General features: G+C 42.3%; 1 protein-coding gene across 4 annotated transcripts in view; it reads left to right on the top strand.

Annotated features, from left to right (window-relative positions):
* CRIM1 (cysteine rich transmembrane BMP regulator 1) overlaps positions 1-23,566 on the top strand; it is a 210,045-nt gene that overhangs the window by 82,314 nt on the left and 104,165 nt on the right. For 2 of the 4 annotated variants that reach the window (XM_027966933.3, XM_027966934.3), the window contains exons 3-4: positions 10,499-10,741; positions 11,801-11,921. In XM_027966933.3, the coding sequence (XP_027822734.1) occupies positions 10,499-10,741; positions 11,801-11,921 (364 nt within the window). The remainder of the gene's footprint in view (positions 1-10,498; positions 10,742-11,800; positions 11,922-23,566) is intronic. The other 2 variants (XM_060412267.1, XM_060412266.1) reach the window with 1 other exon arrangement.

The raw sequence follows: 23,566 nt of genomic DNA, 5'->3' as shown, positions 1-23,566 counted from the left end.
TTACCTTGGTCTTCCCTGAGCTTCCCTAGTGGCGCAGACGGTAGAGAATCTGCCGTAGTGCAGGAGACCTGAGTTCAGTTCCTGGCTCAGAAAGATCCCCTGGAGAAGGGAATGGCAACCCACTCCCATATCCTTGCCTGGAAAATTCCATGGGTAGAGAAACCTGGTGGGCTGCAGTCCATGGGGTCACAAAGAGTTAGAAACGACTGAGTGACTAACACTTACCTTTGTCAATAAGAGCAAACATTTAATGATCTTATCTGGGTTCATTATGCCCAGGCATCATATTGGGCGTTAGGTTTAAAACAAAGTGAGACAGAAAGTGAGCTAATCAGAGAACCTACGAGTGTTTTGTATGTGCGTGTGTGTGTGTTTATACATATACATATGCATACATAAAAATATATGAAATATTTTTTATATTCATATAATATTTTATATTTGAAAGAATGTGTATATTCTTTTAGTCTCTAAGAAGTCTTGTAGAGTAAGGTTTTATTGTTATTATTATGATTTTGTATTGGAATATAGCCAATTGACAATGTTATGGTAGCTTCAGGGGACAGCAAAGGGACTCAGCCGTACATACACCTGTATCTATTCTCCCCCAAACTCCCCTCACATCCAGGTTGCCACATAACACTGAGCAGAGTTCCCTGTGCCATCTTACAGTTTCGCAAGAGTCCTTGTGGAACAGGCATTTTTATGCCCTGTTCAGTACACAGGTATACTGAGTATTCTGAGGTCTAACTCAAAGCCCAGACTTTTTCTAATAATCAATGATGGGGATGATAAGAACTACTCTTAGTTGGGCACATAGATGTGTCAGACATAGGCCTGCTTGTAACATTTATCTCCTTGACACTTAAAACAACCCTGAGGAAATTACGACCCGGAGAGATCACACAGCTAGCTGTAGAAGAGTCAAGGTTTGAGCGTAGTTCTTTCTGGCTCTCAAACATTAGTGGTAAACCCCTAGCTTAACTGACTCCCATGTAAAGAAGATTAAAAAGTAACCAGTGTTAAATGACAAGTGATACAGACAAGTAGTTTATCTTCAATAAAACAGAAATAAGAAAAGTAGGAAGAGGACGGAAAAAATAAATGGCCAAAATATGTTTTCAAAACTGTTTCTGTATTTTTAGCCACGTGGGTTTTTTTTTTTTTCTCCCCAGAATGTGCAAACCCTCATGAGAACTCCCAGTTGAATAGTAAGAAAGCTTGCTGTTCTTTATTTGCCTGCTCGTCTCAGCAGACAGAACAGCAGCAGTGTTCTGTAGACTCTACTGTCCTTCATTCATCTGCCTTTTGTGGTTGGTTTATCATTTTAACCACATAAATAAAGTCACTTTGAGGAACTTCTGAAGACGTTAGGTTGGCACGTAATATTCTTTGGAGTCCTTCTGAAGGTGTCTGAGATCCATATACCACCTCTGGGACTCAGGAAGTTATTGACATTATTGACAGAGCCCTTGGTTTACAGTTCTTTGATTTTTAAAATCACATGTGATCACATTTCCTACTATACTGCAAAAGCTCTACAGTGATAACAAATATTAGAGTTCTTTAAAAAAAAAAAAAAAAAGACTGGTCCCTCCTTTAATCCAAGAGTTAGTTATTTGTTGGTCTTCCTTAAACAAGGAGAGGCCAAGAGCCCCCGGAACCTGCTTGCAGAGGAAGGGCTCACAGGGCTTCTGGCTGGAGTAGGTTCATTAGGCGCCCACAAAGACCAGTGCCTCGTTTTACAGATGGGACACACCAGACAGATCCTTCATTTCACCTTTTAAACATCTGGCATTTTAATCTGTTTTCTCAAATCCATGTCACATTTACACAAAGTAACAACCAAGTTAGTAGCAGCATCCTTTTCCTCCGGAGGAAAATTTGAAGTATGGAAAGTGACCCACCCAAAAGTCTCAGAACCACTCAGCACAATAGAGGCTTTGTTTGTGTGTGATAATGGATGTTGCCTTCCATTTACGCCACCCTGGAGAGTTCTTCATTTCTAATGTTTATGCCTGTGTGACATTTTCAAGCTGTTAGGAAGATTCCTCTTAAGATGTTGCTGAACTGACTGTACAAATTTAGTTCATTTAAGTCTTTCCTCATTAGTCATTTGTCTTATTCTCTGATAATTTTCATTCATTTTTTGTGGGCTTGTGTATATGGCAACAAGGGGACAAGTAATATTCAGAGAAGGCTATATAGTTTATTAGGTAAAATTAATCTTTTTGAAACCAATCTTCAGTTCTTTTACATTTATCCAGGCTCTCCTTAGGCCTTATTTTATTGCCAGAATTTTGAAAAAATGAACTCATTGTTACATTTTGAAAACTTGTTACCATACATGAATATATGAATGTAATTATTTGAATGGCAAATCCTTCTGGGAGTAAATTCAATATATGTTCCTGGTGTGAATTAACAGATGATGAAATAAAATATCTCTGGGCTCAACAACTCTAATAAATTTCTATAAACTATGATTTAAAACCCTGGCAGATGCATATGGGGCCCATTTGGGGTCTCTCTCTCCCATTCCCTGCTCCCTCTTCCCCAGCACCTACCACCTGAAACAGATCCTGGAAACCCCTCCAAGCTTTTTTCATTCCTCCCAGGAAGATCTGACCTCTTCCAGGAAGATTCCAGAGAAATTGTTGATTCATGTTTCCTAAGGTTGAAAGCGGCTTTGAATCTCCTGGGAGAATAGGGGATGGGAGTGCTGTGTGTGTGCTAGTTAAAAAAAAAAAGTGTTAGTCACTCAGTCGTGTCCGAGTCTTTGTGATCCCACGGACAGTAGCCCACCAGGCTCCTCTGTCCGTGGAGCAGGGGATAGGAGTGGTGTGTGTGTGTGTGCTAGAACAGTGAATAAATTCTTCCTGTACATTGGCGTCACCTGGGAGACTTAAAAATGACTGATACTGGGGTCCCACTTCTAGTGATTCTGACTTAATTGGTTTGGGATGTATTCTGAGTTTTCAAACCTTTTAAAGTTCCACAGGGGCTTCTGATGTTGAGAATCAGAATTCTAGCACTGCGGTTCTCAAAGGATAGCACGCATGAGAATCCCCTGGAGGGTTTGTTCAGACTTTGTTCAGCAGAGGGTTTGTTCAGGCCCCATGCTCAAGATATGGGCCTTAGAATTGCCTCTGCAGCAAGTTCCCAGGAAAAGCCAATGTGCTGGTCAGTGGACCACTGTTAGAGAACCACCCGGCTAGAGCACTTTGTCACATCTGGGCATCTTGCTCCAGTGCAGATTCAGACTCAGTAGGCCAGGCATGGGTGGGCTCTGGGCTTCTAGAGTTCTCACAAGCTCCCAGCTGATACTGTTGCAGGTGCTGCAGGCCCAGCCAGGCTCTAATTGAAAGCATCGTTTACAACTCAGCTCAGTAATATCCTGCTTAGAAAAGATGTGTGGTCTGGAAGACTCCTGGAGGTACCAGGGGCTCAGCATACAGCCCGGACCACTCAGTGGCAGGCAGACATCTGGAGGGCTTCGTGCTTCTTTGGCATTTGGCCAGCTGCCATTTGGCAGGATGTTTGAACGTGCCCCTGGTAAAGCTTTGTTGTCAATAGAGAACTCCATTGTAAAGATTCTCATTTTGCTGGAAGAAGTAACACTGTGGTTATCAACCCTTATCACAGGATAGACTCACCCAGGGAGCTATTGAAACAAATAGAAATTCTCAGGTTCCTCCCCCAGAAATTTTGATATAATTGATATGAGATGGGCTCCAAGACAGTGGCATACTTAAAAGCTTTGTAAGTGAGCCTAATGCACAGCAAGGGTTGAGAACCACTGAGTTTAAGAATCACATGTTGTGGTCTTACAGATCATTTAATTATTGTTCTTTATATTGGGCTAATTTATATTCCACTCTGGTACAACTTTATTAGGTATTTGAAAACAATTTAATATGGCATGCTTAACAAACCACCAAGGAAAGGCTCTGTGTGGGTTCCATCACTGTTAAGTTCTGAAAGAAAATGCTGGGAAAGTACAGCTGGTGTTTCCGAACGAGCTGAAATATGAAATATTTCTGGGACTGTATCAACAAGCCTAATTTTTTCCCCTTGGGGTTATGATTGTGTGGAACAAGTCTTCACTGCAGAGCTTGCCAAAAAAGGTTATGATAAAATCATGGAATGTGAATGAAAAGAATTCACAGTGTAACTTTAAAGGAGTCGGTCTCTAAATTTAAAAGCATAGGATGAAATGTCTCTTGCATTTGTAATAGAAGCTTTCAGAACAAAATAATGCTGGATGTAAGAAAAGTCCCTCCTTATGTCTGTACGGCCAAGGAGCAGATGAGATGGGGAAAATGGCCAACCAGAAAGTGATGAGGACACAGCAGAAGGCCCTGAACCTTTTTATCTTTGCAAGTGACCTTCGCATTCTACATGTGAGCAAAACTGTAGCCATTGACTAGAAGTGCACGTACCAGGAAAGTTGAAGTTTCTCTTGCTTTCCGCATTGTGCACTTGTGTGAAGACTGCTTGGGAGGCTCTGCCACTTACTGTGTGACCTCCGCCAAGCTCCGTAGTCTCTCTGTGCCCGTCTCCTCATCTACTGAGTAGCGATGCCAAGGTCGTCTCCTTCACGTGGGAGGATGAAGGGCCGTGAGCACGCGGCTAGGCGTGGCGCCTCCTCCCCCGAAGAAGGTGTCCAGTGGGTAGATGCTACTTTCAGTGCTCCAGCCTGATGGTGAGAATTGAATCCTTAGTAAGAACTGTCACTCACCAAAATATTTTTCTTGTCTTTACTGGTATTTCTACTTGTGAATTGTACTAATTCAGATTTCTTCTTAACTATCATGAGATAAATATTTTCTACATGGAGAGTAAGCTTGTTCTTGCCTTGGAGCCTTTATTCTTGCTGTTTCCTATATCTGGGACTGCCCCCCTCCCCGGCCCTACATTTGCCCACCTTCCGCCGCCTTTTATCCTGGTCTCTGTGCAGGTGCCATGTCCTGCCTTCAGCTACCTGGCCAGTACTTTATACCCAGATGTCAAATTCTGCTTCCAAGAATTTGTTGCTATCTGGCATGATGCTGTGTAGTTCTTTGTTTATTATGTAACTCCTCTGGAATGGTAAATCCAGGAAGGCAAGCAAGGACTTTGTTTTATTGCCTGCTCTAAGCCCTCTGCCTAGAACCCCTGGTGCGTGGAAGTCACTCAGTAAATATGTGTTGAATGAATGGATTAAAAAAGGATTCATAGATTGCATCTCAGCTGGTACCAAGATGTGTCTCCCAGGACCACCGAGTGGCCCCTGTTGTACCCTCCATCAATGCCATAGCTACTCTGGGACTTCGGATTATAAAGGAATGGGTTATAATAAAGGAAGAAGATTACCAGTGAGGTGTGGGGAAAACAGTGATCCCAGACTGTTCCCTTCTTAATGCCGTGTGCTACCTACTCTATTAGTCCTAATCCAAATTTGGGGTCCCTTGAAATATCACCATAGTTAGGAATGCCCAAGGATAGTCTCCGAATGGTGACGGGTTCCCTGTGTGCATGTATGCTGTATATATGAGAAGCAGGATAGACTTCAGCAAAGCAGAGTGCCCAGAAGCAGTTGCCAGTCTCAATTTACTAGTCCATTTTATGTGGCCTGGGGCTTCCTCGGTGGCTCAGATGGTAAAGAATATGCCTACAATGCAGGAGACCCAGGCCCCAAGATCCCCTGGGGAAGGAAATGGCTACCCACTCCAGTATTCTTGTCTGAAGAATTCCATGGACAGAGGACCCTGGTGGGCTACAGTCCATGGGGTTGCAAAGAGCAGGACATGACTGAGCAACTTTCACTCATTCACATGGCCTGTTTTCCATTAATAAGTGTACAGAGTATCTGCTGTTATTTTTAAGTGGCCATTTTAAGAGATTTTGAAAAAGGAAGAAGGCTTCATTGTCAGATGTGTGAGACTCTACAGAAATTAAATAGAATGAGGATCTGGCAGTAAAATTTTTCTGTTTAGTCATTTTTCTTTTGGCTTTGGTTTTATTGAAATCTGTGTTTAAAGCAAAAAAATAAAACCTTGAATGCATTTGCTACTTGTAGATCATGATTGTACTTTTCCTTTTGACATGTGGACCTGGAGAAAGTCTACAAATAGCCGAGATGCAGGCAACAGAGGTTAAAGTGATGAGGATTGACAGAAACTTGCCGTTATTATTGTAATGTCACTTTAATATGGGGCGACTCTCAGCATTTTGAGGACTCACCTCTTTAAGGAAGATTATTAATATGATGTTAATATGATGAAACCAGCTTATTTCCCTTAATTATCTCTGTTGTAAGTGATACTGTCACTTTAGTTTTTCTATATCTGGGGAAGTTGTTTTTTTTTGTTTTTTTTTTTTGTTTTTTTTAAGATGCCAGTTGTGAAGTGTTGCCAGGGGAACCAGACTGAAAAGCTTGTTAATTAAGTTACATATTATATATTGATTTGTTAGACACCATAGGGAAAGAGTTAAGAGAGGCTTCTGTTCAAATGCATAAAACTTAAAATTCAGAGGTAATGTCATAGCAGCCTTCTAAATGATAGAAAAATATGCGGTGTGTCTATAGTTTTCTCTTTATTTTCTCCACAAAAGAGAGATGGAGGAGAGACAAATGAATAAATGAAATCTACTGCAGGAATTATTGAGAAACAAGCTGAGAAAGAAGGTATCAGAAAGACAATTCCTGGCGCTCTGATAACCATAGTGGGGTTTAAGTGACAGACAGATGACTGGCTGGAGCAAGGGAAGGATGCTGGATGAGTAGGTGTTCTAGGTAATCTACTGAAAGGTGAATAGATGGTAGAAGGAAAGAATAAAGCTAAGAACATTAATGATTACAAAAATAAAAAAATTATATCTTAGAAATCTAAATTCCTTGAAAGCATCATCACTTTACAGTTTGCCAAGTCAGTATAACAGGCTTGAATCTTATGCCTGCTAGTCATGTAGTTATCAGCACAGCCTTGAAAAATAAAAACTGTTAGAAATACAAGGAGAAGTTGTTGGTTCATAGTGGGAGATTTTTATAGATACTTCTTGGAAATCAGGTAAACAGTGTAAGATCTGGGTAAGCTGAGGGTCATAATTAAGCTTGATTTAATAGATTTACAGGTTTGTATTCAATAAACAGAATATATATCCTTTATGAATACTCATATATTTTAAAGTTGGCCATTGGCCATGTAAACATACCCCCATGCCAAAAAAACAAAAGAAACTCAAGAAATTAACAGAAGCAGAAGATTGTATAGCCTAAATTCTCTGACAATAGGGCAGTGAAACTATAAATTAAACTCAAAAAGAAAGCCAAAGACAATCTATGCATGCCGAAATTTGCTAACACTGTTCTTAAATGTCTTTAGTTAAAGAGGAGATCAAATGGAATTAGAAATGATGAGTTACATTAAAGTAGTACATATCAGAAATTAAAACAAAAACAGCATCTGGCTAAAGTATTAAAATCATAATTAAAATTATTCACACTTCTGAGAAAATAAAAGAGAAAGTGAACTAAACAGTAATCTTTAAATTTAGAGGAAAGCCAGTTAAGCGTTCTGAAAAACAAAGAAGGAATACATTTGAAAACTTAAAAGAACCCTTGAACATATAAAGAAAGAAAGCTTGGTCTGTAAAGCCTGAAGTGAATTTGAAAATCTAGGTGAATGAGATATTTCTTAACTAATATGTGTTAGTACAGATAATTCTAAAAGAGGTGGAACACCTGAATAATCTAGTAACCAAAGAAGAAATCTGTTCTTTCCTTCTTTAAAAAAACAAACAAACAAAACTCCAGAGTTCAGGTAGTTTCATAAGTGAGTTGTATGAAAACATTAAAGAATAGATAAATCTTGGGTTACTGGAACTGCTTTATAGCCGAGAAAGAGGTAGAATGATAAACATTTCATTACATACACACACACACACACACCCCTCCGGACACACACACACACACACACACCTCCGGACACACACACACACACACACACACACACCCCTCCAGACACACACACACACACACACACACACACACAGCTCCGGGCTAGTATTACAAATTTATTAATCTAAAAATATCAGAATGTTGGGAAGTTAAATCCAGCTGGGTCTTTAGAAATAGGGTTTATCCTCAGACTGGTTTGAGATCTACTAATTGATCATATTAGTACATTAAAGGGAAAGCCAATATGAATCTTGACAAAAGTTGAAAAAGCATTTAGTAAGCTTTAGTCCTTATTATTAACATTCTTAAGTCATTTCAGACTGTGTTTCAGACAGCGTTTGTGGTGGGCCTACCTTAATCCCACCTGTGTGACTAAGGCAGGTCTTAAGTAAATCTCTCAAGGCTTGAGCTGCAAAATACACACCAGTAGGTGACAACGTTGGAACTGTGAAAAGAAACTTAAAGAGCAGAATAAATGGGAAGATCTAATGTGTTGGGTTGTATTGAAGCATATGTTTGAGAAGTCTGATCATATGTAACAGATATTCTGCGTGATTAGAATGTAGTAGAATGTGATACAGAGTACGTCCATGACAGCACATTAGCAAGAGTAGAAATTAGGTGCTAGTGCCAGTTAAAGTCATAGCCGTCTTATTAATTGTGAGACCTTGTGTTTGTATTTGCCTGATCATCCATCAATGTACTGTACAGGCTTCATCTCCCGTATAGCTCTCTCCTCCTCAGCTCTCTGATCTGTTCTGCCCACACCGAGGGGGATCCAGGAACGGAATTTCTTTTACTTCTGTTCTCTTCTCAAGGCGATTGCTCAGGGTTGTGATGTGAAATCGGTATATGCATCCTCTGTACATCCCGTTGCTGCCACACTGGCCTCTTGCTCTTCTTGGGACACACAGAACTGCCGTAGCTGTGCCCTCTGCTGGGACACGCTTCTCTGTGGCCCACCCCTCACTTCTGTTAACCTGTTCAAACATCAGCTTCCCAGTGATGCCTATTCCAACCAAATTGTAACTGGACCCCCTCACCCCCACCACTTCTTCCGTGCACTCTGATTCCCCCTTGCTCTGTTCTGCTTCCCACACACACACCCAGCACTTACCCCCTGTTCCTACCATATAGTTTGATTATCTATTTTACCAATTATTTTATACCACTCTCTCCTGGATTGTAAACTATATGAGGGCAGAGATCTATGTCTGTTTTCCTTGTGGAAACAAGGCTGCTGGAACAGCAGGCACTCAGGAAATATCTTTGCATGAATTTACTAGAACTATGAGTATGAAGACTCACCTATGCTATCTTTTGATAAGAAATAGTTAGACATGGGAGATGGACAGTGAGATGAAAGATACAGCAATCAAGGTTGAAAATGACCTGAGGGACACTTAGATTTTGTAAACAGACCTACTTTTGTAATGTAAAGCGCTAAGGGGACTAGAAGTGAGGAGGCCTGGATTCTTGCTTTATTTTTACCACTAACCTTAGATCACTTGAATGCTAGGACTTTAGGTTCTTTATCTGCAAAACAGACTAAAATTTTCATTTAGAAGGATACACTGGGAGACCTCTTGCACTTTACCCAGCTTTGCGATTCTTTATAGGTTTTGCACAAGGAAAGACAGTTTATGAACATACCCCAGTACCACATGGTGTGTTTTCCCCCAGCAAGTCCCAAACTCTTATCCCGCAAAGGTCATGGGGCTGTGATGATGTGCTTTTGGTTTATTTCAGGGTTTTTCTCCAGGGCCTAATGTTGCTGTAGGTTTCTTAAAAGCTTAAACCAAGAAACTGAGCTGTAGACTGGCGCTTCATAAACGCGGTCTGTCTTTGCTTGATTTGTTTATTTATTTACTGTCTCAAATGGAAGTGCAGCAGTAGGTTAGTGACACAATACTGGAGAAGGGAGAATGAGGTACAGCTGATGGACCTCTGCTAGGGAAAGAAACACTCGATGTCATTTAGGGAAATGACATGAGAATTGGGCTCAGTATCCATCTTGCTGAAGCTTTCATATCATCCTAGTACTTCATCGCCTCAAATTTCAGAGCAGGGAGGTCAAATTCCTCCATGTTGACTGCCATGCACCTTGTCTCCGGACCCCAAAATAGCCATTATGTATTTGTGGGTCTGTTTTTGGTGTTTAAATGAACACTGTTCACAAAGAACAGCCCTTAAAACTCCTTTCAAACTAAAGATCTTTTCGTTGGTCAGCGGCTCGGTCCCGTTTTCAGAGTCTCCATGGCACATCCCTATCTTCCCTTGGTCTTTCCTCATCTGGCCCATGTGTTGGACACGGATTGTTCAGCACAAGGAAGGGGGATGGGATGATGGGAGAGGCAGTGTCCACCTCTCGCCCTGTGTCATGAGCACGTCTCGGGAGAGAGTCCCACGAGAGGCTCAGCTGCATTTGAGGTTCTCGCTGGATAGCTGTCTGTCTCCTCCTCTTGGCTAGTTAGGTCATAGACTGCCTGCACTTCTGGGGAAAGTGCTCCGCGCTGCCCCCTTGGGCCTGTGCTAAACTCTTTCTCTCCCATTCAGAAGAGAAGCCAGATTGCTCCAAGGCCCGCTGTGAAGTCCAGTTCTCTCCACGTTGTCCTGAAGACTCCGTTCTGATCGAGGGCTACGCGCCCCCCGGGGAGTGCTGCCCCCTCCCCAGCCGCTGTGTGTGCGACCCCGCGGGCTGCCTGCGGAAAGTCTGCCAGCCAGGATACCTGAACATCCTTGTGTCCAAAGCCTCAGGGAAGCCGGGAGAGTGCTGTGACCTCTATGAGTGCAAACCAGGTATGCACAGGTGTGGTCCCAGCAGCCTCGCTGCTTTGCACCAGAGGGCAGCAGCAGCTAACCGCCGCCTCCCCTGCCCCCCTCCCCCCACACACAGGCTGTGCTGATGAGCTCTGCAGACCTGTTACTTTGAGCTACTGGCAGTCTGACTTCTGCCCTCCAGTCAGAGGACCAGATAATCAGCTGGTACATAAGCACCTTCAGAGAGGGATCCTGGCTTTTTCTCCTCTTTTTTTTTTCCTTCAAAGTTTGCTTGATAGGGGCAATAGGGTTAAAATTTATGGTCCTATGGCTGCCTTCTTCATTCCCCCAGAGGAGGTCATCATCCTCATTTGCAGATATATCTGTCATTTTAAAGTATTACGTTTAAAAACAATCATCATGCATAAAACAGAAAGTTATGTTTGGATAAATATATGCATCAAAGTGCCAGCCATCTTATAGTGAAACACTCAGCCCCTGTCTGTCTTCGTGCCGGCTCCCCACCATTCCTCGGCTGACTTTATAGCATGTGCTAAGTCATCTTTGACTATTTACTCAACTTCTCTGCCACATTCGTTTTGTTGTCATGTCCCAGCTGTTCCTTGCTCTGTGGCATTTCTAACATCCTTGTTCTTATGACTGCATTGTGGTCTGTGAATAGGTCTGGACTGGAGTGATTGCCTCTTTGAAAGTTTCTAACCATCGGTCAGATTTTTTTTTTTTTAACTGCTAATTAAATGCTCAAGCCTCACAATCCCTTGCTCATCTCTTGAACTGTTCCATCTGAAATACCTCTGGCTGATCGTCACCATCCACAGAACCACCATTGGTCTAACTCTTTGTCTTTCTCTGTGTCTGCATCTTAACTCTTCAGTGTCCTGTTCCCTTCTTTTCTTGCACAGAAAATTTGAGTCATATTATAGTTCTCTCACATTGACTGAAATGGAAATGCCAGTGCCAAGACAGGGTTTTGAAGAAACAAGGAAACTGCAAAAACTCAAAGAGCCAGGGTTTTCATTTGGGGACTCTTAAGCGCAAGCAAACGTAACAGTGACCCATGCCTCTATTTGCCCCCAGTTTTCAGTGTGGACTGCAGCACTGTGGAGTGCCCCTCCTTTCAGCAAACCGTGTGCCCCCTGGACAGCTACGAAACGCAAGTCAGACTCACAGCGGACGGCTGCTGCACTCTTCCAACAAGGTTGGTCTGTTGTCTGTTTATCACGCTTTCTCCTCTGCCCAGTGTGGTTGCATCTAAAAACCAGTTTCAGGCATGCAGTTTGCTTTTCCCAAGTGCCAGGGAACCCTAAGATCCTCCTATTTGTGTGGAGAAGTCACTGAACTGTTACTGTGACTTGGTAGTTCCACCTATGGGCCAAAGGCAGGTGTCCTCAGGATAAGTCCCTCATCCCTAGCAGATCCTCAGGCTGGGGTGCCTGTGCACTTTCGAGGCTGGGTCCTGAACAGGCACGTGTGTCCCTCAGTATGTAGCCAGGTAGGCAGCAAGGTATGGACCCATGGGAGGCATGTCGCTTGATCCTCCACAGTGAATCTTAAGGTGTTTAAGTGTTGTGTCCAACGGGACGGAGCACTGCATGCGTCATAGAATTGCTCCTCAGGGGTCCTTAATGTTTGTTGTTACACATCTACGCAGAACCATAGCTTGCCGAGGCCACAGTGAGTTTAGATTTCCGTAATGCTTTCTGAAGGAACAAACAAATCTCTCTTTGGCTTGATAGGGGGAAAACTGCTGTCATTTTAGTCTTAGTAGCATGACATCTCCTTAACCCTGTGGGCCTAGGCTTACTCTAGAACTCAGGGGTGCCCAGACCCCATCCCTGCCAGGATTCATAGGACCACCATAGAGCTGGCACTTTGTGCTTTGCTTCTGGAAAGACTGAGCTTGGACCCTGAGGGCTTACATGCTGTTCTCCTGCTGAGTTGCCCTCCCCTCTTCCCTGCCAGGTCCTCCCCTACAGCTTTCCCAGGTCACTAAGTCATGATTTTGACAAGTCATCTCATTTCTTTCAACTTCTGGTCCACAGTTACCATCCAGAGTTAGCATGGTGCCTTCCTTAGCCCCGTGTCTAGCCTCTTTCTCCCCAGTGCCAGGCACTTGGCATCTGGATCTGTTGCATGAGCAATTGTGATGATACAGATGGTTTGCTAAGATAGGAATGTGTATGGTCTCTAGTTAAGTATCGGTGATTTGTCCGTGATTGGAGTAGACATCCAGAATTGGGTCTCATTACTGGTTTCTTCTTTCCTCTCTTAAAATGCTTTAATTCTTTGGCATTTCCTAATCATTGTCCTGAGAGAAACCATAGGATTCTCTCAGACATATTTTATAGGACTTGCCCAGTCCTTTATAGTGTATCACAAAACACATGCAAAGATTTTTGTGACCTACAAAAATGCAGTGGTGCAGCCTTTTCTTATGACATTACAATGTGCTAATTTATGTGAAATGCTTGGAAAGGGTTGAAGTATCGTGCAAACGGATTTACTTATCAGGAAAGGAAGAAAATGGAGCATTGCTACTAGGGACAGATGTCCCTTCAAGGTCTTCATGAAAAAGGGTGGCACGTGATATTAGACCACTTAATCAAAGCTGAGCCAGTTGTAGATTCGCAAGAGCTGTAGAGAGGAAAAGGGGCAAGTCTCAGTGCACTGTATGAACATAATGTAGCACCATCTGCATGTAGGAGGCACAGTAGGCTGTTTTTTCAGTCACGCCAGGGGGTCGAAATGGATAGAAGCCCCAGGAAGACATATTTAATCTCAATTTAAGGAAAAAATAATTTTTCACAACTAATGGTGTACAGTCATGAACTTGGCTGTTTCCGGAGATAAACTGAGCTCCCCGTGGCTGGAGAGTCTTCTCTCCCTCCGGCTGGGTACCTTCCAGAGGTGCTTAGGAAAAACATCACTTTGGAAAGGAGGTTTGAGTAGAGGCCTTCTTATCCCCATGCTCCTGTGAGTCCTGAAAACATAAACCTTGGGATAGTTATTATATGTTGACATAATTTTTACATTGAAATTCAGAACCAAAGAGTGGTCAGTTAAAGGTGACTCTAATGTGGAAGTTGGAAATAGGGAGAAGGAAGCCATTCAGAAGTCCCACGGTAAATTATTTGCAGGGAGGGAGTTCTCACAGCTCTTCGGTTTCCTGTATTTTAAATAGTCAGTGACCCTTCCTCCCCTGCTGCCCCTTGTCCATGTGCATCCTGTGTTCCCACCTGAAATAGCCCCTCTACCTCCCCCGCACCCCAGGCTCCCCCTCCCCCTGTCGTGCTCTCAGGCTTTGGGCCCTTGCATTTGCCTTCCCCTTCTACAAGCTTCTCCTTTTTCAGGACTGCATTTCCTTCTCTTTGAAGCGTTTTTCAGTCTTCAGCCCCTAAAGATGACAGGTGTCTCTCCTCTACTCTTACAATGTATTAATAATAATTAATAATAATTCCCATGTATAACTTTATCATAGCAGTTTTCATAATACATTGAAATCAGTGATTTTGGGGGGGCACTCTGTCTTAAACTCTGTGTGCTTCTCAAGGGATGGGAGTATTTTATAGCTTTCCATATGGTATAAAATGTGAACTTACATTTATGAATGAATGAATGAACAGGCCCACTATTGGCCATGCTGACATATATTGCAGAACAGAAATGTTATCTTTCTGCCATTAGGTAGTAATGCTCCTCCTTGTCTCACTATAAAAACATTGCAGTTTTCCCCCAACTCTCTTCTTTATGGCCAGTTCTTAGTTCTGCAGAAATCCTCTGCTCCAAGCACAGGGCTCACCTCTCAGTTAAATTCCACTTTATCCACAAGGTCTTTGTTCTGCAGCCAACACCCAGCTCACTCCCTAGGTACTCCCAACATATCCTGTCCATGTTGCCAATTAATCATATACTTCCTTGCATTGTTATGTAACTGTTAACATGGATAAAGTCTTGTCTCACCAGCTAAAGGACATTTCTACAGGTCAGGAATTATGTCCTTTCTTTTCCTCTGCATATGTGTTAATTTCAAATGAATCAGTAAATGCAGAATAGACTCAGATCATGGCTTGACTTGAGCATATTGAGCTTCCTGCTTGTTAAGGAGGATGGCATTCAGGTCATTCTTTGTCAGGAGAATAAAAACCCAATCACATGAAAGTGGAAACAGAAAGAAAGCCTAATATGTTGTAATAGTGATAGTATTTTAAGGGGGAAAAAGGCTACATAACTTTATCCTTGTGTGTGACCCACATCAAAAGTTTTCTCTTTGAGACCATGATTAGATATAAAGAAGATCATTTTAGAATATGCAAAACCCTGTTATGATGACTTGACCTTTACCAGCATATTTATAAAGAGCATTGTTAAGAAGGTAAAGCCGTTTGAGATCAGAACTGATTATATGGAGAATTCTGGGGGAGAAGCCCTTTACAGTCAGGATGGAGTATAAAGTATTGGAAGCTTTAGCAGAAGAGGCCTACCTTCCCCCTTTTCTGTAGGATTTATTGTACTTGCATAGACTAGAAAAGGAATCTGTGGACGTGTTTCCCCTCATCTTGAGGAATAAATTCCTCCCACCTTCATTCCCATCCAAATGGAATTGCCATTCTCAGTGAGACTGTCGCCCATTCAGGCCACTGACTGCCCTATTTCAGTACTTGCTCACTTTGTGAATCTTCTTTTGAGTTGCCTATTTTCAGTTCATTTTTTTCATTCAGTTGTTCATTCACTCATGGAACACGAGCTGAGCTGAGCTCTTCTGGGTGTCCTTATCATGCATGGATACCTCTTTCCACTTTCATACCTGCCAAGTACTGGTTCTCCCACCCATCCCTGCCCTTTCCAAGGACAGGTTAGTCCCGCTGTCTTTGCTCCATCTCTGCATTTTCTTAATGCCCCATTCTCCATTGTCACCGCTTTTGCTGTCTTTTCTCTTGAACTTCATCCTATTTAGGGCTTTCCTGGTAGCTCAGCTGGTAAAGAATCCACCTGCCATGCAGGAGACCTGGGTTTGATCCCTCGGTTGGGAACATCCCCTGAAGAAGGGAATAGCTACACTCAGTATTCTGGCCTGGAGAATTCCGTGGGGTCCATGGGGTCGCAAAGAATCAGACATGGCTAAGCAGCTTTCACTTTCATCCTGTTTAGACATCATTCTTCTGTGTGATATAATTATCATGGTTAATTCTTCCTTCCCTCAGCGTGGTTTAGGCTTCAAGCACCTTGCTGGTACTTTTCATCCTTTCCTGTTCTATTGGAGCTTGAATACGTTGTGAGGTAAATGGCAGCTCATTGTACCTTTCAGGAGATAGTGGGAAGGAATGAGTCTTAGTGGCTCTGGTCCTGAACCCTGCATGATTACAAAAAGGAAAAATGGGACTATCCGTGGAGCTCACATCACTTCATGGTTCATAAGGCCATTTGTACATGTGCACAGATATACTTACCAGGGAGTGCCTCCATGAGAAAGAAAACTTACAAAGAGAAAGTCATGTCAGATGCATTGATCAAATGATGTCTTTGCAAGGAAGGGAGAAACAGGAAGGTCTTTAAGTAACATCTAGGTGCTGTAATAATGATAGCTTAAGTTACAGTGTGCCTTGCCGTTTACAAAGCTTTTTTTTAAATTTAACTTTTGCTGTCCTCATTTTGTCTTTCTGACTCCATGAAGAATTTACGGATATGAAAACAGAGATCTAGAGAATAAGTGACTCGTGCAAGATCACAAGCGTTTGGTACAGGGGACAGAGCAAGTCCAAGTCTTTAGCCTGAGTTCTTTGATTTAAAGCCCTGTACTCTCCACTGCATTTAAGAAAAACAATACTTTGTTGTTGTCTTAAAGTTCAGGAAACACATCAATGAATATGAGTTAATATCTCAACCATCGTATTTGTTTATAACAGTGTAGTACATATTAACACAATATACATATGTTTCAGTTACTCACTGCTGTGTAACAAGCCACCCTCAAAAGTAGTTGCTTAAAACAGGGAAGATTTATTATTTCTCGTGCTTCAGTGTGTTAACTGGGAGGTTCTCCGGCAGCTAGCTGGTGGCTCGTCTGGGACTGGATGCTCCAAGGTGGTGCCACTCACATGTGTGGGCCGGAAGGGCCTGTCGCCCCCTGTGTGGTCCTTCATCCTGGCTCCTTCATGTGATGGCAGAAACAAGGGAGGAAGGAGCAAAGCTTGAAAAGGAGACCAGCATGGAAGGCACACAGCATGGCCTCCACTACATTCTGCTAGTATAAGCAATTCACAGAGTGAGCGTTGGTTCAAAGAATGGGGCAATGGATTCTGCCTCTAACTGGGAGAAACTGCAAAGAGTTTGAGGCCATTTGTAAGTCACCATAACATACATGTCACCAAAATAGGGACTCCTTTAGTTTTCCTTCTCTGATGGTGGAGAGTTGGTGGAGTGCTACAGCTCTGTAACTTTCTTTTCCAAAGACCAGCGTCCGTCTGGCCTGGGGCTCATGGCCTCCTTTCTCCCAGCCACTCACTCCCTTCTTGTTACTTCCTTCCCTGGCCAGTCAGCAATTTACCTGGGAGTAGATACACAATTTAGAAGCCTCTGAGCACTGCTTAAACTTTAAGCATCATTTAGAGATCATTATTTTTAACTCCTCTCCTTGCGGAATGTTGTGACTACCTCGTTAAAACATCTTACATCTAACAGAAAAGTCTGAAAGAATTTTTTGGCCTACCCAATACATAGCAATTCCCTTCTAGACTGATTGATTATAGAATGGTTGACAGACCTGGACCCAGCAGGTGTGGTTGGAGTGTGGAGCCTGCCCAGGCTGTGCCTCTGTGCATTCCGTGACCTCCTGTGTCAGCCAGCTTAGACTATCTTAAGGAGAAAGCTCCTAGATCATGATTTTTTTTTTAAATCTATGCTCCGTATTCTTTGCTGTCCCCAGTATACATGCCTCATTTTACAGTTTTTCCTTTGCCCCTGTAATTTTTCACCAGGATTTTTAGGTACAGGTCCACAGGAGAGAAGTTAACTAGTTAACAATCTAAAAGGTAATACCTCTCTTGTCTTTCCTTTCTCGGTACATACGTTAAGTGAGTTTTTTAGCATCATTATGCCTCTTCTGCTGTGTTATGTGACTCTTCTTATGTTTTTATTAAGAAGATGAATGAATGTAATGTTATTTACAGTCAGCCATTCTAAATTTATTTTAATGAGATTTGTCCCAAACTTTTTGTTCTGAAACATTCTGTTATCAATTTCTGTCTCTAAATATGCATTCCTTCATAGTTATTGAGAAAAATCCAATCCAGTTATTTTGAGGTGGAAATAAATGAAGTCATTGTTTATAACATTCAAAAACTTAAAATAGAGTTTCTCCTGGGTTGTGTGCAGTGTATCACGCCAGGTTCCCAAGCTCCCTCCTGGCTCCAGCCTCTCTCTGACTAAAGGGTCTGATTCTCTTCCAGAGCCTATATCCGGAACATTTATATCACTTGTTTTCTGAGACACTACACTGAAAATCCTCTTTTATTTTTAAATCAAGATTTGGAAGCATTGGACTAAGCATTACTTAGTCCAACGTAATTAAAGATTTTGGAGTATCTGTTAGTTACAGTGTTGACTAATATGTGACTTTGGTTTTCACTAAAAAGCTTAACAGAATGTCTTGAGCGTGTTAGATTCTGAGTACAGTTCCAGTGAAAATGCAGCTGAGCCTGAATCCCAGTGTTCCTCCACCCACCCAGGAGACAGGTTGTATGGCTCTTTGCTTTCAGGCAGGGTCCTACCTGCTGAGTGGCAGAGCACGGCTTTGTGAGCATGAGTCACAGGGCAGCACCGGTCTGCTGTGGCCCTGAGTTCACTCCCCTCTAGCTCCACCACTCAGGAGACCTCATGTTCCCTGTCCTACACTTTCCTTTACATTGTAGTCTGTAAGCAAACGTGTACATGTGAGTCGACAGCTAAAGAACACTCCTCTGCCCTGTGAGCAAATGCATACATGTGAGTAGACAGCTAAAGAACACTCCTCCACACATGACCTAGTGCTGTGCAGAGAGAGCCCATGTCTAGATCTGAGTTCTAGAATCCATGTCCACTTATGCATGAATCTGGATAAGCCTCCTGACGTCATCTGGGTCCGTTTTCCTACCGAGAGAGGAGGAGACGAGGAGGGATTTGATTATCTCAAAAGTAACTTCTACCTTTAAACTCTTGGACTTCTCCCAAACTCTTTAGAATGGGGGGGGGGGGGGGGGGGGGGGGGGGGGGGGGGGGGGGAAGAAACCCAACCAGCTGGTGATCAGAGACTTCTGGGAAAGAAGACAAGGAAAAGTTTTAGAAAATCCCAAGACTCAGAAGACAATGAGAGTGAGAGAGATGTTTTTCATCATGATAGGAAAGAGGTAAAGTCCAAAGGAAGTCATGAAAGAATTACTGTTCTTTGTTCTTTGTGTTTTTTTTTTCTTAAAATAATTAGGTAATTCAAAATGAAATAAATTGTTAGTCTTATAAAAATGTTACAGACTAATCATTTAAACCAGGATAATCAGAACTGGTTGAATTGTGAAGGCTGAGTGGTAATCCAACAAAAGAGATTGCCTGTTGGTTAATGGCTAGCTGGATATTGCTAGTTGCTGTTTCTTTTTTTACATCTATAAATAGATAGCCCCTTATATAGCAGGAACAGAGACTGTCTGGCCAAAGGCTGAATCCATAAGATAAGGATTTACTCTATTAAACTGCTTTCTAATAGAATGTGGATATCTCTGCCTGTCAGCCTGCCTTGATGGGTGCATTGTGGGGAGGGTGCTGTGTGTAGCATCGTTATAGCCCTGCAAACTCACCGGTGTGAGCTCCATCAACATGTACCTGGCTGCCGACTGGCTCCCACGGCCATATTCGTACCTGTTTGTCCCCAGCTATTGCTGCCCGCTTTCTTTAAGGTCAGGTCTATGTCTTTGTCTCTCTTCCCTGTCACACCTCTTTATCCAGGTTCTCCATATTTTTATTGCATTTTTCTTTATTTCACTCTAAGTTGTGTATACACACAGAGAGAGAGCATTATATTTGTGGAAGAGTTTTAGATTCTCTAACTTTATGATTAGACCATTTTTTTTCTATGTCTCTTTAAGTAAAGAATGGTCTATCAAGTTACAGCCCCTTGTCTTTGTTTGAGCCTCAGTTTTATTTCTGTCTCATAAGACATTGACCTTAGAAGACAATTTTTCTCTCATACCCTGTTGTATATCATAAAGCTCCAAACACTGTAATTCCAGGAAGGGAAATAAGATAAAAAGAAGGATGCCCAACCCTGTTGTATAAGAAAGACACATCAGATATACAGCCCATGGCCAGAATGAAGGTCATGAATTTTACTACAGTATCTAAATAGTCATATGCTGCTGCTTCAGGGTGAAAATCCAGGATGCTTAGTTCCCTTTGCTCCATCCTGATCTCTTTGGACTCTGAAGAAAATTTGCCTTGTTGGTACTGTATTGTATTATGATAATAGAGTCTTGGAGATTGCTGCACACTGGTTTTTGTGACTGGCTGTAGATACTTAGAAAAGAAGCTTTCTGGGGTTTCAGAAGTTACAGCCTGAAATTGACTCATCCTGGATGAGGCCAGCAGAATGGAATCTTTGGCAGGTTGTCCTTTCCCTTCAGAAGTGCTTGAGTTACATCAGAATTAATCTAGCCACAAAGCTGCAGTGAGCGAAAACAAGGTGCAGATTTGGAAGTGCTCAGTTAAATAGCCAAGACCCATTGAGAACCTCGTGGAAGACAGAACACTGGGCTTGGTATGGGGGGTGGTGTTGAATAAGGTAAGGCTTAGGCTTGAAGGAACTCAACACCTCACAAATACCACCGCCACCAGTCTCAGAGAAGTTTCAGACCTTTGGAAGGTAATAAGAAAGGAACACACACACACACAGAGGTAACCTGCCTTCCAGGAAAGAGTCAAGTCATAGACTGGATTTCTACCAAATAATGACAACTGCATTTAAGAAAAAGCAAGAAAGCAACCAGCAAGCTTTAAATCCAGACTAGGCAAGCCTTAAATCCAAACTACGAAATCAAGGACCTCAAAAAACATACACACAGACAGAATCACTGATGATTCTTTTTCATATCCCTCCATATTTGCCTGTCGTTTCAAAGCTTGGAATCTACAGGTCCCAGCTTATAGAGAAGTCACTGTTCTCTCTTCTGCATCATCTAACATCTATCCACTTTTGAGTAGTTGGAGAAGGAAATGGCAACCCACTCCAGTATTCTTGCCTGGAAAATCCCACGAACAGAGGAGCCTGGCAGGCCACAGTTCATGGGGTCGCAAAGAGTCGGACGCAGCTGAGCGCTTTTGAGAGTCTGAGAGAGTCAGTGTCAGTGTCAGAAATTCCTTAACTTTCTCTTGGTTCCTACGCGTGCACTTGGGTGGTTCCGTTTTCTAGAGCTCCACAGTCAAGTCTTGACTCTAGAACCTCAGCCTGTCTTCAACTGAATGGTGCCTTTAGGAGGGTGCTAGGAACCAGGAGAAGGCAATGGCACCCCACTCCAGTACTCTTACCTGGAAAATCCCATGGACAGAGGAGCCTGGTAGGCTGCAGTCCATGGGGTCATGAAGAGTCAGACACAACTGAGCGACTTCACTTTCACTTTCACGCCTTGGAGAAGGAAATGGCAGCCCACTCCAGTGTTCTTGCCTGGAGAATCCCAGGGACAGGGGAGCCTGGTGGGCTGTCCTCTATGGGGTCACACAGAGTCGGACACGACTTAGCAGCAGGGGCCAGGGGGTAGGGGGGATGATTATACAAGGGTCGGAAACATGGAGGACAGGACTCATCATGGGCACATCAGCCCAACCAGACAGGGAAGTCAAAGCCAGAAACTTCCTGCAGGTGGCTCAGAAAAGCCAGTTTCCTTCTCAAAGCTCAGGGAGCCCCTCTTAGTCCTCTGAGACAGTGTTAAGTTTTAGATCATCCAGTAACGGTTTCTGTAGATCCCTGTGTTCCTAACAATGTGCTGGGTGATTAAGTTGCTTGTATGATGCTTCCTGAAGCTAACCAGTCAGAATTATCCCTGAATATTCATTTTCAAAAGGACTTGATCAAATTAAAGCCTTGTAATTAATTATCGTGTCCATCTGTTCCCAAGACCTTGTCTTGAAGAAGATGGTTTTTTTTTTTAGATTAATCTGTTAGTAGACAAATTTCTCTAATTCAGTTCATATTTTGGTTGTTCCCTTTCATTTGAATAATTTATCCAGCTGCTTTGGGGATAAATAAAATTAACTTACACAGTATGTAAAATATGCATTAGCATAGGGCAGATTTAAAACATTCCTGACTCTTGACACGCTATCATGCAGCATTCTGTTTTTAAATACATGCAGAAAAATTTGGAAATACATTTGAAGCCCTTCTTTCTCAACTAAGAAAAGAACTTCTATTCTGTTGCCCTCTGTCACAGTAATTTTTGGCCCAAAGGAGCAAGTCAGCTCATGACTAAAAAAGCCAGAGTCTATATTAAACTCTGATGTTTGTAAAACAAAATAATTGTAGGAATTCCATGTTATTATTGGACTTGTCCCCAGAATGAAGAAAATATGCTTTCCTAGAAGTAAAACCCTTGCCCGTTGGAGATGAACTATCTCCCTAATAGAGAGTTTAATTTGTCAATAATTCACTTCAGATGTGTAACCCTGTACTTCCTATACGAGTGTCTTATGCCTTTTGTGTTGCATTTGACCAGTGTCTATTCTTATTTTGTACTTGTTTCACTTCTGAAACAAAAAGCCTTAGGCTGTCACTCAGGAGCTTTCAGTCTGATATGAGGGAGACTGGCCACCACCAGATGATAAATACGTGGCCCTCTGACTGTCACTGAAAGAAAGTCACTCAGCGGAATTCATAAGACTTTCGTTAAAAATGGAAAGAAGAATCCACAGCCTGGATAATATGGAATCTCAGAGGGCTTTCCCCACCCACCCTCATTTGATAGCAGCAGCAGCATCATGATTCAGCCTGTTGGAGGAATAGCTCCAGACAGTTCTGCAGAAATGTTTTGTGAAGTTACTTAGAAACTAACAAGCAAATCTAACCTGTGAAAATCCTCCCTCTTCTAGAAATGCCAAAAATAGCACCCAGTACTGTGGACTGTATTTTCCTCTTCATTGCCCCTTTACGTGGGCTGTAGGTGATAAGACTCATCATTGTGTGGACACAGTTTGCAGAGGGTTGAGAGTTATATTGGCTTAGCGGACATTTACCTGCTTGACTGCAACCCTGAAGACAGAGACAACTGGTGTTTTTTTTGGACTTTTGCTCAGTCTGTTGTGAATGTATTAGCACACAGACAAGCACATTTTAAATGATCTTTCCTGATTTTGCCTTTGTTTGTATGCTGTGGCTCTTGTGATAAGAGGATGGAGTACTTTGATGTCCATTAATTAGATCATGGATTCTTGAAGATTCTTATGGCACTTCCTAAGACGTGACTTCCTAAGACGTTAGATTGTGTACTTTTTTGAGGACAAGGATGCACCTTGTAAGTCTCAATCTCCTCGTTGTCTTTCATAGGTAAATACTCAGTATATGCTTTTAGTTAAATTTATAGGTAGTTAAGCTGTAGCAAGTCCTAGAATCAGAATCCCATGTTTTTAGTCTGTGTGGAGAGCAAATATTTGAGTGTTTATCATATGCTGGATGTTTTGCTAACCTTGTAGGGATAAGAAGTAGAGACTGATGTCAAGGAGCTTACAGTCTAAAGGGAAGACAGATGTAGATAATTGGAGCAATTTAAAGTGCTACGTGCTTTAGAAGTAGAATTGTGCAAAAAAAACAGTAAGCTTATAAAGAGATACTGA

This window comes from Ovis aries, chromosome 3 (assembly GCF_016772045.2).
Source record: "Ovis aries strain OAR_USU_Benz2616 breed Rambouillet chromosome 3, ARS-UI_Ramb_v3.0, whole genome shotgun sequence".
NCBI classification, from domain to species: domain Eukaryota; kingdom Metazoa; phylum Chordata; class Mammalia; order Artiodactyla; family Bovidae; genus Ovis; species Ovis aries.
Note: the sequence above shows the minus strand (reverse complement) of the source record. Positions and strands in the feature narration are given on the sequence as shown.